At 34.7% G+C, this 13,656-nt stretch overlaps 1 protein-coding gene across 1 annotated transcript; it reads left to right on the forward strand.

The window, feature by feature from the left end:
• Positions 1 to 5,481: 5,481 nt before the first annotated feature.
• Positions 5,482 to 11,652, forward strand: LOC128558471 (uncharacterized). Its single transcript, XM_053547870.1, has 4 exons — positions 5,482 to 5,837; positions 6,993 to 7,029; positions 7,231 to 7,338; positions 8,054 to 11,652. The coding sequence occupies exons 1-4, from the start codon at positions 5,535 to 5,537 to the stop codon at positions 8,452 to 8,454; spliced, it is 849 nt and encodes a 282-aa protein (XP_053403845.1). The 5' UTR covers positions 5,482 to 5,534; the 3' UTR covers positions 8,455 to 11,652.
• Positions 11,653 to 13,656: the final 2,004 nt, after the last annotated feature.

Below are 13,656 nucleotides of genomic sequence, written 5' to 3' on the forward strand. Positions count from 1 at the left end.
CTTGATTTCATTAGGAATCCTAATCATATTTATATACAATATGAATTATCTTAAGATCTAGATCAGGGGTTATTATAAGGCAAATCAGACTAAAAAGTCTAGCAGGGTCAGAGTTATAAGGCCTTGATCAATAAAGAAATAATTCCCACGTTGACACTTTCATTTCTGCATCAGTCCAAAAGATTTTTATGTAGAATTAAGATCTGGTGCAAGTTTGATGGTAACACCTGTTAAGAAATAGGGCTGTGTCATGTGAAAATAACCATTTGTGCTGGCAAATGTTTGTAAGAAAATTCTCCTTAAATAGTGACATTGACCTTGATTCCAATAGCCCCCAGTGGTCTCAAATGCATTTGACAGACAAGTAAAATGTTATGTACATGTATTGTGTAAAGTTTTACCTCAAAGTCTGTTACTTTTAATTAACAAGAAAAAACAACAAGAAAAACAACATGTCATCTCCATGTGATAAACATTTATATAAATGCAAATGCCATTTAAAATGTACAAAATAAATCCAGTGCTATATTATGGAATGATATTTAGGTAAATATTACACAATGCTTGCTGACTGTTGCAATTTACTCACTGACACTCCCATTGTGCTTACTGGTATAGTAATCATGTATGCTGGCACCTTTAACACGCTTGTTGACAATGATACTACGCTTGTTGACAATGATACCATGCTTGCTGACAATGATACCATGCGTGCTGGAAGTTACAACTTCTTTGCTGCTTAGACCCTGATGTCTATTTCATAATTTCATTTGGCAAAATGACAGTGCTGTGTACCGTATTGGAATATTTCAGCATGCTGGGACTGTATATAAGCAACATTGCACAGTTACAATGCTCAAAGAAGAAAATACACGATGTGACCACACAATATGAAAGATGCAATCAGCCACTAAGCAAGTTGAAAGTAACCATAATGCAAAGTGCAACATTGCACGTCACATTTTGATACTAGGGGGCGCATGTTCGTAGTTTTCACGAAAGGTAACGGGTATATCCGGCCTATAACGGATTTTAATTAGCTCTTGGCTAAACCATTTGCTATCAGTTATGTCCCTTTGTTTCAATTACTCCATTTATTAGCGAGAATTTTTATACGTTCAGCGCTTATTCTCTGCAAGAATATCAGCCTGTTTAGCCCACATTTGCTGAAAGAAAATCAGCTTTACAGGTAAATTTTATATCATTTTTGTATGCTTTGACCCATTTTACAGACATTATTTTTATAATTGGAAGAAATACATCGCCTCTTTTAAGGTTCATGTAAAGTGTTTGGACACCACCCCTCAGGTGAATTTTGATTTTGGAAATTTATTTTTCGAAGACCGTTTCTATTTATTATAAATACACTGAATTGTTTAGAGGAAGTAGGGAATACATTACACAAAGGTAAGCTTCTTTGAGAATAAGTATTTTGTCTAAAATTGCAGGTACTTCGACCGTCACGGTTCTATTTTGTAGAAAATATCAAACTTTTTTTTCAAAAGTATTTTTTCTTTAAATACGTTTTGTTTGTGTCTGTAACATATTTATCTAGGTACTCCTAGTATTGGAATACAGTTAACTTACATATTTTCTGAAATATAGGAGTATTTTGTCATTTTGACAGCTCTACTTTCACTTTCGTTTTGCAATTTTGGCAAATTTTTTAAATGTAGATGTATTGTAGCAATTTTAACTCTGGGAGTACCTGGAGAAATATGTTAGGCACACAATAAGTAAATACCTAATGTCAAAATATTTTTGAAAAAGAAGTTTAATATTTTTTACAAAACCGAATGTGGACAAGCAAAGTACATGTCATAAAAGAGAAATATTATTGTACCGAGCAAAACAACCTCTCTTGAATGACATGTCTACTCCTTCTGAACGGTTTGGTATACAATGTATGCAAAACAAAGGCCTATGAGGTTTCAAAACATGAAACAAAAATTTACTCGAGGGGCAGTCTCAAACACTTTACATGAACCTTAAAAGTTTCCTCGATGTTTCTTCTACCGGCTTTCGCCGTTTCGGCCTCGTTATGTTTAGTCTCTGTAAACTGGTAAATAAGCATAGGGTTTCGGCTCAGTGTTCAGAGTGGCCAATCTGATAATGTTGACAATGAAACCGTTGAACTTTTGGCCGAATCCCTATATAATAAGTTTGCTGGGCATAGTATACTGTCTTAGGTGCTAAGAATTAAGCTGGAGTGATGTTGGGATCCTACTACGGCTACGACAGGTGCCGGGCTAGCTCAGTTGGCAGAGCTACGGACTAGTATCCCGGGGTTGTTGGTTCGGGTCCCAGGTCGGGTGCACTTCCCCACATGGTTTACTTTATTGGTGTTAGAGGTAAATACGGTGTGGCGACGCCTGGAATAGCTCCGCCTTGTTGGGAAGACATTGATTTGTCTCACAAGATAAAAGGGGGGAGAGGGTAGTGACGTTGGAATCGGCCTGCGACAGGCACCCAGCTAGCTCTATTGGTAGAGCTATGGACTTGTATTCGGGGGTTATGGGTAAGGGCGCACTTTTCCCCTTTGGTTTACTTTAGAGCCATTCTGCAATAGTCAATTGCAGTCATTGCCTCCACACTGTAGAGGAACTGGGTATGGGAGGGGAAATGGCTGTTTTTTTACCTCCCAGCTTTCACCACAGGGTGGGGAGACTGAAGGAGTTTAATATGCGCTGTCACTGAGGGGAAGGAGTGTTAATCATAAAATTGACAGAATATAAATAGTGAAAAAGAAGTGGAAATCTCTTTGTTGTTTTACATTATATGTAAGTATTTATTGAAGTAAAACATTATATTCATAGATGATATCATATTTGCCCCATAATGACTCACCACCACTAAGTAAAGATTCGGCACACATAAATTAAATATCATTATATGATACATTTTTTAAACTCTTAAAGCTGTTACTTAAGTTTAATTTTGTGAATCCCAGGCTGATCCCAACGTCACTACACTCTTCCCCCTTTTATCTTGTGAGACACACCAATGTCTTCCCAACAAGGCGGAGCTATTCCAGGCGTCGCCACACCGTTTTTACTTCTAACACCAATAAAGTAAACCATGGGGAAAGTGCACCCGACCTGGGACCCGAACCAACGACCCCGGGATACTAGTCCGTAGCTCTGCCAACTGAGCTAGTCCGGCACCTGTCGTAGCCGTAGTAGGATCCCAACATCACTCCAGCTTAATTCATAGCACCTGAGGCAGTATACTATGCCCAACAAACTTATTATAACGGGATTCGGCCAAAAGTTCAACGGTTTCATTGTCAACATTATCAGATTGGTCACTCTGAACATTGAGCCGAAACCCTATGCTTATTTACCAGTTTACAGAGACAAAATATAACGAGGCCGAAACAGCGAGAGTCGGTAGAAGAAACATCGAGGAAACTTTTAACAGAGGCGATGTATTTCTTCCAATTATAAAAATAATGTCTGTAAAATGGGTCAAATCGTCAAAGCGTACAAAAATGATATAAGATTTTACTACAGGTAAAGCTTATTTTCTTGCAGCAAATGTGCGCTAAACAGGCTGATTTTCTTGCAGCGAATGAGCGCTGAACGTATAAAAATTCTCGCTAATAAATGGAGTAATTGAAACAAAGGGACATAACTGATAGCAAATGGTTTAGCCAAGAGCTATTAAAATCCGTTATAGGCCGGATATTCCCGTTACCTTTCGTGAAAACTACGAACTTGCGCCCCCTAGTATCAAAATGTGACGTGCAATGTTGCACTTTGCATTATGGTTACTTTCAACTTGCTTAGTGGCTGATTGCATCTTTCATATTGTGTGGTCACATCGTGTATTTTCTTCTTTGAGCATTGTAACTGTGCAATGTTGCTTATATACAGTCCCAGCATGCTGAAATATTCCAATACGGTACACAGCACTGTCATTTTGCCAAATGAAATTATGATATAGACACCAGGGTCTAAGCAGCAAAGAAGTTGTAACTTCCAGCACGCATGGTATCATTGTCAGCAAGCATGGTATCATTGTCAACAAGCGTGGTATTATTGTCAACAAGCGTGTTAAAGGTGCCAGCATGCATGATTACTATACCAGTAAGCACAATGGGAGTGTCAGTGAGTAAATTGTAACAGTCAGCAAGCACTGTGTAATATTTACCTAAATATCATTCCATACTATATCAAGGAATGCTATAATTTGTTTTCATCCTTTTTAATTGGAATAGACATCAGAATGTTGAAGAAAAATAATGCACAATCTTTCCCCTGTCACTTATAATGAAAATTAATGTAGGCAACAACCATCCAATATACCCTAATAAAACCTTAAACTCTTTAATTAACCGCATGGTAGGTGTTAGAAATACACGGAACTAGAAATACTTTTACATAGATATAGACACTATATTCATTATTTCAGATGACTCGCATGGTAACATAACAAGTCTCTCTAAAGGGCTATAAATCAATATTTTGTTAACAAGAATTTTGATGGAGTTTCACAGGCTTAATACAACATTTCAAAAGTTTGAATCAACGACTCCACTCCAAATTTGACTCCACTTCAAATTTGACTCCAGTCCACGACTCCACTCCAAGTTTGACTCCACTCCACTCCTAATTTGACTCCAGTCCACGACTCCACTCCATATTTGACTCCACGCCACGATTCCACTCCATGACTCCACTCCACGACTCCACTCCATATTTTGTAGTATGCCGTTTATATACGTGTCAATGCAACAGCTGTCGCAACATCTAACACCTGGTTTCGCGTGACTTGCTTTGTTGTTATTGATATAGCGATACTATATTACCAACGATCATGTAAACTATTTTTTCTTTTATATTGATACTAATTTTGTTTTACAAGTTACACATACAATGTAGCCATAACCGGGATTCTAACACGCAACGCTTAGCAAAAAATATATAATTCTATCAAATACGCTCCTGGTATTATATAGGACCAATGTGTTTTTATTAAGATCCAATATCGGCTTGGTATCAGAAACGAGATATTTAATACTGTTGACACAAGTCAAAGATTCGTATTTTTCTATGTTTGCCAAAATCTATTCTTGCTGTGTCTCTCTGATCAGACTGAGCTGTCATCCAATAAATTGATCCTTTATGGCAATCAATCGTATTTACATTGATATAGTAAGTCAAGATACCCTATATCATGTCTCTGATATCTAGGGCAGTCGAACTACTGCGTTTCAATACTGGATCGTCGCCAAAACTTAACCTGACTTCGTTTAACAAAATGTATTGTCGAACCTGTAAATAAGATCCACATGTCGGAAATCGAAATCGTGGTCAATATTTACAGGTGATGTTTATATAAAGGTCACTATAAACAGCTAGACTAAGTGTAAAGGCGGTAATGGAAACTCTGATCGGTAGAACCGTTAGCTTTCTGTGCAATGGGTTTATTATGTACAGGTTCCACTGTATATATTAGCATTCCTTCAACTTTTCATTTGCAAATTTACCTAAAGCAGTTTCGCAAATTCGTATGTTAGGTCATGTTTACTAATGTGTCGAAATTCAGAATCTCAGGGATATTCATTTTTAATTCTTTTGTTGACAATATTATGTACATTGCTTCTCGCTCTGAATATTCTAATTAACAGCTTTGTTTCGGAGGAAGATCTGGTCGGAAATATTGGATATTTCGTGAAATCTATTGAGGAGTTCCCATTTTTCTGTGATGATTTGTCACTGAGTGCTGATGAGGATTACGACATTTTTAATGTAAAGAAAAAACTGTACAAATATTTCTTGTACAAAAACAGATACGTTTGCAGCTTTTGGAATCTTACAGTACCTTTACGAAAGGTTGAGTTTTGTAACACTCAGAATACTTTCTTTATTTTGAATATATTTCTAAATCATTTCTAAAACATTTCGTTACTGTCTAAAGCATTGAATTTGCGATGATTAAAATTTTCGAGACTGTAAGGGCGTGATTTTCAAATAATATATATCAGCAATTTATTAAAAAGTGTGTCTTGATTCAAAACGAATAATATTAATAAAAGTATTTTTTAATGGTATGTTGGGTTAAATTGGTACGTTTTTACTTGAGGCGTCAATGAATGGCAAACTCTGCAAAAATCATATGCAGCAACATGTAAGCCGGTATTATTACACCATTACTAATTGTCATAACGCTACATTAATGCAAAAAGGTACCATGTGCTATTAATTGAAGGTTATGGTACGTTTTAGCATTAATGGGACGATAAATGTGGCATGTTTTATATGCAAAATTGTAAAAGCTATAAAATCTTGATGTATAATTTATCATCAAATTGTTAAGAGTTCTTTTGCTGTACATAAGCTGACATCTGATGAAGTGAAGCAAGGGTAAAAGATACCCATACTATATCTTTATTGTCTTCATTATGAAAATAATATTTGAGCCGGGACATGAAAAAACCAGCATAATGCGTTTGCGACCAGCATGGATCCAGACCGGTCAGGATCCATGCTGTTCGCTAACGGTCTCTCTATTTGCAATAGGCTTTGAAAGCGCACAGCATGGATCCTGACCGGTCTGGATCCATGCTGGTCGCAAACGCACTATGTTGGTTATCTCCTGGTGCGGCTCATATAATATTGTATTTAAATCCGTTTTCATATCTCACTTAATTGTGAGTGTGCAATATACATATCAGTGCTTTATAAATGCCTGATAACAACCTACACCTGAGGCAAATGTTGTCATTTTTTTGCGTACACAGTTTTCGCGATTATTGATAAAGAAAACTTTTATAAATACACAGACATTTTTGTAAAATTACTTTTGGTTATTTGAAGGACTTAAAAATCTATTTCTAGACTTTATTCAGTCTGCTTCTATGAGAATTTGACGTTTTGTTTCTACAACTTTTCTTTCTTGTTGTTTTATACTTTGACACGTAATCTTGAATAATGATTATTTACACTGCTTTTTTATATATAGTTGCATATAAATGTTTATTTCTACAGTTTGTGGAACGGCAATCAAGACGGAGACTTGCTTCAGGTATTTAGAATAACGGTGTTTCTCTAATACATTTTAAATTCACAACAATTAATTAATAATTAAAAATATATATATCAATTTTTTACTATTGGGATGGCACAGTTTAATAACAGTTTATGACACGTGTGCGGTGTGTGTAAGCGTTCAGCATTGGTAACCATTAAAGGAATATGTTTTTTATCAAATATATTTATTATGCAGGACTAGAGGGAGAAAGATATTTACAATGTGGCAACGAGAGTCTGAGAGAACCTTCAGGTTACCTGAGTGCCGCTTTCAGAAAAGTCTCACGGCACCAGACTTACGAAGGTATTATATATTTATTTACATATTTCATATCATATATTTGTGACAAATATTTCGAATATGAATAAAGACTGACAATTTCTTCGTTATTTCCGAAACACTATAACTAACTTCTAAATTCAGAACAAATGACATTTTGTACATTACTTGTGTTCAACCTTGTATCTTAAACCATAAAATAAATCAAAAAGTTAAATGCTTAAAAACATTAGAGCTTTGGAATTGCATGAAAGGCTACATACTATAATAATTTCTAAATAGAAGAGATGCTTGCAACACAAAACATTTTATTTTCTATATGAGACGCAATATATCTCAAACGGTGATTTGTCGATAAATAAAAATAGGTAATGAATTATCTCATTTGTGCACACATGTCAGCATTCAAATGAAATGAAAAAAGAATCTTATATGAATGTCTTTTCATACTGAATTTACTAAACTACTTAAACAAAACAATAAATTGCGAGGCTCTGCCTAGGACCTTATTTTTTATTCAATGAATTATCAAATTCAATGTGAAAAGACACCAGTATTTAATCACATGCTAGCTTTCTTCTCATGAAGCCTTGACAAATCTGCTTTTTTTATCTTGTATTGATCAATGATATTACATTATTGTAATACCAAAAATGCGACATGGCTCTTTACACTCAAACGACGTCAAACACGTGAAAAGTCTGAATTTTCGCTCACATATAAATGTGTTTTATTGAAGGCGAAGGATCAAATCTCGTTCTTCACTGGGACAAACATCCGAAGAATTCATTTATTTCCGAAGATCTTGTGTATCATAAAGGAGAAATCAAAGTACCAGAGGGCCGATTCTACTTTTTGTATTCTTCTGTTTTAATCAACTTAACCAATGTCATGATCCATTTCGGAAAAGCGTACAGGTTTATTCTTCAAGTTTGTGTTAACAGTCGTGGTTATGAGCGCACTGTTTTGTACAAATCTCAAAGTTACCAACAAAGTGGCACCAATTCGATATCATCGTTGGCAGTTGCGGGACATGTTTACGTTGCCAGCGGTGATGTTGTTTACGTAAAAGTGTCCGAAGCAAGCCGAATAATAATCAATTCAGTTGGAAATATGTTTGGAATGATGCCACTTCGCTAATATGACGGACCAGCTCACTACAAATAATATTATGTAAAATTTAATGTTAAAATCTAACACATAAAACCCTGACCAGCCCCAATATTTGTACTTTTCCTAATAATATTCAAGATAACTTGTATCATAGTAGCAAAGAGACAATGCATTCTATGTATTGTTCACATAATTTTTGAGTTATGCATCATTTTTCAAATTTACTGCAAAATCATTTAATATCAAATGGAAACAAATATGTGGTTTTGCCTTCATTAAACTTTAAATATCAATTTGTGAATTTCCACTTATCAAAGCAAAAGAAGCGAAACAACGAAATCCGAGAAAATTATTCCCCCTAATGGTTTCACGGTAGATCTATATCACCTGCGTCAAAATGCTATTTGATATATTTGTACCAATAAGGTTTCTTATGTAAACTTCAGAGAATCAGAGAAAATGTGAAATGTCAACGACATTTTACAATGTCCCCATGGTTCCAGTCATGTTCAAGAGAAAAACGACAACTGACACCATTTGAAAATATTCGCATAATCCGAATCCTAGAGACATCAATATAATCTTATCCAGCCATTCTAAACTTGCCTATATTTGTAATCAGAATATACATTCTGCACATGCTTTTAAATTGTTATCATGTATTAAGAGCTTTCTAAACAATACGGGCTATCCTGATATTGGCTTTATCAGGCGACAATAAATTGCAAAGGTATCAGCAGTGGTCAACTTCTCTAAATGGATCCCTAAAAGGCATAGGCTATATAGTTTATTGTTCTCATGAGAAGGAACACTTATGGTGAACATGTCACACTTGACTGAGCAGGTAATGGATACAAGGGTATCATCAAAGGCATCCGAATTCCAGTAGGCGCCGCCATTTTGTACTCATGCATATTCATTACAAATAGCCTCTTTGCCAATGTGTTTTTACGCATCTTTAAGTTAATCTTTAGTGAAATACAACTACGTAATAAACAGACCTACAAAAACAATAATTTAGTTTAAACTATCTAACTCCTAAATCTTACATGTCATATTGTAGAATCGAGATTAACTAAATGAATATTCATCATCTAAAAATAGACTCCCGCCTAAATTATCGTCTACTATTATTCTTCTCGGTTTCATTCTTTGCTGCTTCCAGAGGTTCTTTTTACGATTTTATTTCATACCAACTTTAATATTTTAACATTTTAAGTATAACCATCAAAACATACTGTACTAATAAAGTTATACGAGATTTTTTACTTGTCTGTTAATGCTATTGCACGATACGTACCGTCACCGGATAACAACATTTCAATTACTTCCCTTGTTTTTATCTAGAATTGCATGTATAATGCATTTCTTCACTTTACCGAGCTATAAATATTTCGAACTTGGTAATTTCATACCTTTTGATTAATTGTTTTGTAATGGTCAAGTTGTGAACTTTTTATACGCACTTTTTTAAATCCATCAGTTTGTTGGTGCCGACTTATATAAAAGCCTTTTTTCTCCTAGTTTAGTCGTTCTGGAGCTGTAAGTATCCATTCATGCAATGCAATTACTGGCATATGGCAGAACTATTTTTCCATTGTATTGCTAATTAAAATTAGGCAAACATACGACCAAATTCTGATCTGTGCCACTAGGACAGGTGTCGATATTGGTTCCCTAAATTTTGACAGAGTGATGGTATTTATTGTCCGCTAATAATATTTAGGTAGGACCGCTCATCTAAAGGTGTTTGTTTATTATTTTAAGTTAAATAAATGTTTGTGTGAAATAGCTTTAAGTATTCTTAAAATAAATAGATAAGAATGCACATAAACTAGCAAAAACATAGTTCATAATTATTTTATTAAAGATCCCTTAAAAAGAATATTTAATGTGCGCTAGAAGGAACCTTTTGGTAAGCTAAATCTTGTTTAAAGATAACATTCTGATGGAAAGCTATTTGTTGTTGTCTTGCTCACTTCGACTAAGTCGCCTGCATTTCAAAACAGGGAAACCGTCGATTTCCGGTGGAAACGCGCGCTTGCGACAATCTTTTGTTGCACATGAAGAGCAAAAGTGCCCACAGTGTCAACTTAACGACATTGGGGATGAAATGCATTCCTGTTAATTTGTCCTTTCTTTAAAACTCTTAGGAATAAAAATATCCCTCGTCGATTTTCTCATGGACCAAATATCCTGAAATGCAAAGAATTGATGACGTGCAAAAACTGAAACAATTATTCATGCTAATTTGTTAAAAATGTAATGCGAGGACTGAAGTAATTTCCTATTTGTATACATACCTTTCTTAAACTGTGCCCATGATGTACCAAATGAAATTAATAAGATTTTACTTAATAGTGTAAGTTCGGCATTCCGAATTCTTGTTCGTTTTATATCATTTAAAAGTACCTTCGTTTAAGTCCGTGCTTCCGAAATCTTAATCCATTTTTATATCAGTGTAAAGAAAATGTACTTTCGAACTTATTTTGTTATTACAATGTACGGTAAACACACCTCCGTAGTAGCCTCCATTCATAAACTGTACATGTGGATTCCGTGATCTTCGCGCACCCTACGAACTCGTCCAATCAAATCCGAGTACATACAAACCTAGATACTTCGTTAGTACACAACAAAAATAACGTGCCTTATTACATACACGTTTCTATTCCCCGTTAAGTTACACTGGTACTGGAAACGTCAATATTTTTCCATACACTGACGCCTGAATTTCATATCGGGTGTGTGACGTAATTTAGTGTTTGTTTTTGCACTATTTTTTCTATTTAGTTCAGTATTTTCAATCCTATTCAGGCTATTGAACAAATTTACCTTACCTTAGATGAGATATGCACTCGTTCTTCGGCGCAATAATATTGCAATAGCGCAATATTTCCGCTGAGAACTCGTGCACATTTCCCGATATAAAGCTAATAACCTATAAATATAATTTAGAAGCTATGTTTCCCAACTTCTATTTTTGTTTTTGCTTTTTGTTCTTTTTCGATATTGAAACCTGACATTATATTATTGATAGTTTTCATCTTATGATATAAATTTCTCTATCTAAAATGTGTGTTTGTTTTGATCACTTCTCCGTATGAACTTTACCATTTCTGTGTATGTATTTGTTCACATGTATTTACACCATGTTAACTCTGACTCTGAATAAAAGTATTGACTTAACTTGAGTAATTCAAGCAGTCAACATGTTTCAACTTATGTCTTCTATTTGAACACTTTTTGCCCCGAAAAGATTGACATATTCTAGAGTCGTAGAAGAAGTAGTAACAGTAGCGGCCAAAATGTATTGTAATTGTATGATACATATGCAAATGTTAAATACATGTACTGATGTGTTATTATAAAAAATATGTAATACATTCCCTACATTTACAGTTTTTCAAGTTATGTTTTTATTTCTTTTCAACTTCAACATTAAAATGAATGATGAGGTGTATGTAACATTTTCAGTTCATTTATTGACTAAAAGTTGACACCTTTTTCGTTTTTGTTGGGTTTCGCACTTTCAACAGAATTTCAGTTATGTAACGACCAGCAATACCGAACCGATGTTCGTGGATGATTTGTTTTCCACAGGTTACGGCCAACTTCTCCACATAAATCTGTATAGCATCCTGTATTATGATAAACATTTTCAAAGTGTTTTACACAAGAAAGGAAGCCGTTTAGGACACCAAATCCTTCATCTGCCAAGAGAGATAAAGTGCGAGCTGACCAGAGGAACATTTAGATACAGACCTGTCTGGCTAACTTAACCTTGCCCTTGTTTCTTTAACGAACCCTGTAAATTGCACAAATATACGTGAAACTCTCCCCCATGTAAATAAACAGTACTTGTCACTTAGTTGGTTGGGAGAGCGACCATCTCAAACATTTTCAGTGCCTGGACCGAGACTCAAACCTCGGATCTTAGACTGACAGCGAAGTGTGTAATCTATAGTAACCAATCATCATACATTCGTAACAAGAATACAGACTATCTACGTTTACTGTATGTGGAACGAAAATATAGTAACAAAAGTTTGTAGCATAAGAGCTAACTTGTAACGATCATCAGTTATGGTCGACAGACCTCAGCTGAAAAGCACAATGATCTTCAGGCCGACACGACTGCCAGTAAGTAATAACAAAACACATTAATTTCCTAACATCTGTTTTTAATAATGTGGTGACAATGATCTTTGAAAACATACTTTCATCCCATACACATCAAAATCCTTTAAAATTAAATTCCATATCTTTATATTCTATACTGCCAGCTTTGGTAGTAAGAAATGGTTTGCAATTTTGGAGCTTGCCAATTTCACCGAAAGTGGTTTACTTGGGAAGTAAAATATGTACGTCAAGGTACTGTAAAACACTGTTTCAATTTTGTCTGATAAAACCCCCTTTAGTAACAATGCTGATGGAAGACGCTACAAGTTACCTTTGCAATTGCATGTACTTAAACACTATAAAACACTACCTAATCTATAACTACGTAAAAAGGCACATTATTTTGTCATTCAGACTATTCATGTATAATTTTAAGAACTAAAGACAAGTTTCATATACAATTATGATCATTTTTTTCTGTTTAAATTCAGCCAGGCATTGGACCGCGTTTTCAATGAAAAAGTGACAAGCGTATAAATAATTTTGCACAAACATTATACATTATGTAATTGTTTGTTAAAGATTGATTCGTTATGATATACTTTTGGATTGTATAGAACGTACTTACACCTGATTTTGCCATATAATGCCATAGAAATGATCAATATGATAAGGTTTCTCAACACCATATTGCATACTGAAAATTAGTATTATATTTGTTCTAGTAGACAAGTGTATATCGTTTTTATTATCTATGAAACCAAACCATACATATTTACCGCTACAAATCTGGTAGTTACTTTTTTTTGTTCATGCCATCGGAATTTTGCAATATGACAAAACCACAGGAATTTAAAATACTGATAATGTGAATGATAAAAAGACCATTCGAACACTTAAAAGATTTTCTTTTATATAAACAAAGGAGATTTTTACCGTGTATCGTCTTGTCGATTAAAATACGTTTCGAAAAATGATCTACATTTTGCTATTCCGGTTTAACCCGTCCATTTACGCCTAAAAATGATCCCTTCTGGTGTAATTCGAACGTGTTAGAATGGAAATAGAATTTAGTTTTGCGTGCTTTGTTGGCAAATACAACACTTG

This window comes from Mercenaria mercenaria, chromosome 7, assembly GCF_021730395.1.
Source record: "Mercenaria mercenaria strain notata chromosome 7, MADL_Memer_1, whole genome shotgun sequence".
NCBI classification, from domain to species: Eukaryota; Metazoa; Mollusca; class Bivalvia; order Venerida; family Veneridae; genus Mercenaria; species Mercenaria mercenaria.